Source organism: Portunus trituberculatus, chromosome 31 (genome assembly GCF_017591435.1).
Source record: "Portunus trituberculatus isolate SZX2019 chromosome 31, ASM1759143v1, whole genome shotgun sequence".
NCBI classification, from domain to species: domain Eukaryota; kingdom Metazoa; phylum Arthropoda; class Malacostraca; order Decapoda; family Portunidae; genus Portunus; species Portunus trituberculatus.
The window spans coordinates 17371278-17376277 of NC_059285.1; the positions used below are offsets into that span (position 1 = coordinate 17371278).

Genomic DNA, 5000 nt, shown 5'->3' on the forward strand with positions numbered 1-5000 from the left:
TTCTTCCAGTGCAGTCCATCCCTCGTTATAATGTTTCCCCTAAAAATAAAACAGTTTTTGAAAGATACCTGTAGTCGTTGTTGTTGTTGTTGTTGTTGTTGTTGTTGTGGTGGTGGTGGTGGTGGTGGTGGTGGTGGTGGTGGTGGTTACTGTTGTTAGTGCTGTACTTTTTTTTTTTTTTTGTGTTTCAGTTTGTATATTTGTTGATGTTTTCTTGTTTTTTTTTGTTGTTGTAGCTTTGTAGTAGTAGTAGTAGTAGTAGTAGTAGTAGTAGTAGTAGTAGTAGTAGTAGTAGTAGTAGTAGTCTTAACTGTTCTTGTTTTAGGTTAAGTTCCTGCCATTCACACATATCATTGTCATTACTCTAACCACCACCACCACCACCACCACACCCAACAACAACAACAACAACAACAACAAAAACACCACCACCACCACCACCACCACCAAAACAACAAACACAACAACAATAAATAAAACAAAATAAATTCAATCCACAAACCACTGACTGAGACTTCCCTTCCTTAAGACAATACAGTACTCGTGACATGTTTTTTATCCTTCACATCAAACCAACACTCAACACACACACCCCTCCACAAATAGGTCAGGTGAGGTTAGGTTAGGTTAGGTAAAGTGAGGTTAGGTTAGGTAAGGTAAGGTGAGGTGAGGTGAGGTTAGGTTAGGTTAGGTTAGGTGAGGTTAGGTGAGGTTAGGTTAGGTTAGGTTAGGTTAGGTTAGGTTAGGTGAGGTTAGGTTAGGTGAGGTGAGGTGAGGTGAGGTCAGGTTAGGTGAGGTGAGGTTAGGTTAGGTTAGGTTAGGTTAGGTTAGGTTAGGTGAGGTTAGGTGAGGTGAGGTTAGGTTAGGTTAGGTTAGGTTAGGTTAGGTTAGGTTAGGTTAGGTTAGGTTAGGTTAGGTTAGGTGAGGTTAGGTAAAGTTAGGTTAGGTTAGGTGAGGTTAGGTTAGGTTAGGTTAGGTCAGCTTAGATTAAGTTAAGTAAGTTCACATCTATAGAAGTTAAACAGAAAAATAGAAAGCTTTAAAGACCTATCCTCTCTCCCTCTCTCTCTCTCTCTCTCTCTCTCTCTCTCTCTCTCTCTCTCTCTCTCTCTCTCTCTCTAACAGCCCGCGGTTCGGAGTGGCCAATTAGCGGTGGTCGTGGGCCAATTACACCATTCTGGACACGAGGAGAAGGAGGAGGAGGAGGAGGAGGAGGAGGAGGAGGAGGAGGAGGAGGAGGAGGAGATTTAAAAAGATTTATACATCATAGGCTATACACTGTTTTTATGATTGTTAGAGAGAGAGAGAGAGAGAGAGAGAGAGAGAGAGAGAGAGAGAGAGAGAGAGAGAGAGAGAGAGAGAGAGAGAACCGTAGGGTAGAAAGGACACAATACGTCCATTAAATATTCTGAAAACTCTTGTAGAGAAGGACCCATACAACTCTCTCTCTCTCTCTCTCTCTCTCTCTTCTCTCTCTCTCTCTCTCTCTCATCCAATAGAAAGGTTAATCAAGAAAGCAAGAGAGAGAAGAGAGAGAGAGAGAGAGAGAGAGAGAGAGAGAGAGAGAGAGAGAGAGAGAGAGAGAGAGTTGGTGTTTCAGATAAGAGGTACCCAAAAACCTCCATTAGCCCTTTAAACACCATTGTATAAATAATAATAATAATAATAATAATAATAATAATAATAATAATAATAATAATAAAAATCGAGGTATGTGTTGCTTACCTGAGCCGAAGGAGGCCAGCAGGAGGAGGAGGAGAGCGCCCCCCACCCAGGAGAGGCGGGAGGAGGCGGGAGGGGGCGGTGACGTCATCATTCCTAGAAAAATACGAGAATAAATTAGATTAGAAATATTAAGGTTTTCAAGATCACAGGTTGATATCATGAGTGTGTTTGGGTTTGCCTGGGATTGACGGGTTGTTGTTGTTGTTGTTGTTGTTGTTGTTGTTGTTTTTTTCTTGTTGTTGACATTAATAAAGGTGTTTACATTATCATCGTATTTATTTTTATTGTTATTGTTATGATTGGGTGTTATTATTATTATTATTATTATTATTATTATTATTATTATTATTATTATTATTATTACTTATACTACTACTACTACTACTACTACTACTTTTAATATTACTGCTACTACTACTACTACTACATTTACTACTACTACTACTACTACTACTACTACTACTACTACTACTACCACGACTACTACTACTACTTCTACTATTACCACTACTACTACCACTACTACTTATACAACTACTACCACAACAAATTCAAGAACAAAAACAACAAAAAGAACAACAATAACAATAATAATAACAATAGTAATAATAATAATAATAATAATAATAATAATAATAATAATAATAATTCCTAAGAACATTTACAGAGCAGGTGGAAAAGAGAAAGAGAGGGAAGCTGAGGAGAAAAGGGCAGGGAGAGGGGAAGGAGAGTAACAGGTGGAGAGAACAGTGAGGGGAGAGAGGGGAAGGACGAGGGGAGGAGAGGGAGAGAGTAAGCAAAGAGTCGAGTGAAGGAGGGGAGATATGACAAAAGAGGGGAGAGTAGGTTAGAGTAGGGAGAGAGAGGGACAGAGAGAGAGAGAGAGAGAGAGAGAGAGAGAGAGAGAGAGAGAGAGAGAGAGAGAGAGAGAGAGAGAGAGAGAGAGAGAGAGAGAGAGAGTAAAAACCTGAAACGTGAGAGGATTTCTGTCTGTCTGTCTCTCTCTCTCTCTCTCTCTCTCTCTCTCTCTCTCTCAGCAGCCACACACAATTTATACTCATTTTCTGAACACCATACCGAATCTATACAATTTCTATTCAATTCAACACGAACAAATAAAAAATATATACACAAATACTGGAACTTATGCAAATACACACACTTAAACAGTCTCTCTCTCTCTCTCTCTCTCTCTCTCTCTCTCTCTCTCTCTCTCTCTCTCTTTCTCTCATGCACACACAAAGCTCATTTCAACTAAACACACTTACAAGCATACATACATATTCACACACACACACACACACACACACACACACACACACACACACACACAGGCCTAAATACCCAAACGCACGCAAATGGAAGGGATTACAGCTGCATTGTAATTGTAATCTTCCTCTTTATGTAAAATAATGATACAAAACACAGATCGAGTTTCCAGAGAGATGAGGGGAAGGGAGGGGAAAGGAGGGAGGGTGGGAGATGGCTGAGTGGGAGGGAAGGGAGGGAAGGAGAGAGGGAAGAAGTAGGGTAGGTGAGGGGAGGAAGTGGGGAGGAAAAGGGGGAGACTGGGTGGAAGGGGCAAGGATAGTGGTGTGAGAGGTGAGGGGAAATGGGAGACGGAGGGGAGATAGGTTGAGGGGAAAGGGGAGAAAGTTTGGGGGTAATATGAATAAATAACAGAGAGAGAGAGAGAGAGAGAGAGAGAGAGAGAGAGAGAGAGAGAGAGAGAGAGAGAGAGAGAGAGAGAGAGAGAGAGAGAGAGAGAGTATTCAAAGTAAGTAAAGGGAAGGGCTAAGAGAAAAGTAGGTAGAGAAATACAATTGAAAGGTTAAAAAGGAAGGAAGGAAGGAAGGAAGGAAGGAAGGAAGGAAGGATAGAAAGAAGAGAAGACAATGAAAGAGAAGGAAAAGGATACAAAGAAATAAAGACAGGAGGAACAGGAAAAATAAAAGAATACTATAGATAAGAAGGAAAAAAAAGGGGAAATAAGGAAAGATAAACTATGAAACAGAAAAAGAACATAAAGAGAAAATAAAAAAAGGAAAAGAGGAAAAGAAAAACAGGAACAATAAAAATGAAAATATAACGAATAAAGTAAAAAAAAATGAGGGGAAAATAAAAAAAAAGAATAAAAGGAAATACAAAAACTGAATGAAGGAAAAGAAAGAGAAGGAAAAAGAGAAAGGAAGGAAAAGGAGGAAATAGAAGGAGAAGAGAGAGAGAGAGAGAGAGAGAGAGAGAGAGAGAGAGAGAGAGAGAGAGAGAGAGAGAGAGAGAGAGAGAGAGAGAGAGAGAGAGAGAGAGAGAGAGAGAGAGAGAGAGAGAGAGAAAGGAGGAAAACAGAGAGAATAGATGAGAGAGATAGAGAAAGGGGAAGGCATGGGAAGGAAATAAAAAAGAGGGGAGAGAGAAAAGGGGAGAGCTGAAGGATAGCAATATGAACAGTAGAGATTTGAGGGGAAGAGAAGGGAGGGATGGGGAGGTGAGGGGAAGCTGAGGGGAAAGGGAGGAGAGGTAAAGAAAGGGGATAAAGAGGGGAAGAGAATGTCACTATGGAAACGGAGAGGAGATAAGAGGAAAGTGAGGGAGAGGGGAAAAGAGAGAGAGAGAGAGAGAGAGAGAGAGAGAGAGAGAGAGAGAGAGAGAGAGAGAGAGAGAGAGAGAGAGAGAGAGAGAGAGAGAGAGAGAGAGAGAGAGAAGAGGGAAGATGAGAGAGGAGAAGAGAGAAAGAGAAATAACACTGGAAACGGAGAGGAGAGACAAGGGGAAAATAAGAAAATGAGGGGAGGAGAGAGGGAAAGAGGGGAAGAGGAGGAAGGAGAAAAGAATACCTCGATGAAAATGGAGAGAAGAGATAAGAGGAAAATGACGGAGAAGAGAGGGGAAGGGAAGGGTAGTGAGGGGGTGAAGGGAGAAGAGAGGGAGAGAGAGGGAGAGAACAGGTGCAGGTTAACGAGGCGGTCACCTGCGCAACACACCTGTCCTGGACTCGCTTTATTAATTAAGGTATTTATTGTTGGGTTTGGCCTTTCTGGGTGGAAGGCTGCCGACTCTTACCAATTATCATTATTATTATTATTATTATTATTATTATTATTATTATCTTTATTATTGTTGCTTCTTTTAATAAATCATCGCTCATTTCATCTATTATTTTCGTTTTTCTTAATTAAATGAGAGAGAGAGAGAGAGAGAGAGAGAGAGAGAGAGAGAGAGAGAGAGAGAGAGAGAGAGAGAGAGAGAGAGAGAGAGAGAGAGAGAGAGAGAGAGAG

The 5000-nt window shown here is 40.9% G+C and overlaps 1 protein-coding gene across 2 annotated transcripts in view; it reads right to left on the reverse strand.

Moving 5' to 3' along the window:
* The window catches only part of LOC123511278, a 448993-nt gene that overhangs the window by 99678 nt on the left and 344315 nt on the right, over nt 1–5000 (reverse strand). For both annotated transcript variants that reach the window (XM_045267035.1, XM_045267034.1), the window contains exon 2: nt 1726–1818. In XM_045267035.1, the coding sequence (XP_045122970.1) occupies nt 1726–1816 (91 nt within the window). In that variant the 5' untranslated portion in view covers nt 1817–1818. The remainder of the gene's footprint in view (nt 1–1725; nt 1819–5000) is intronic.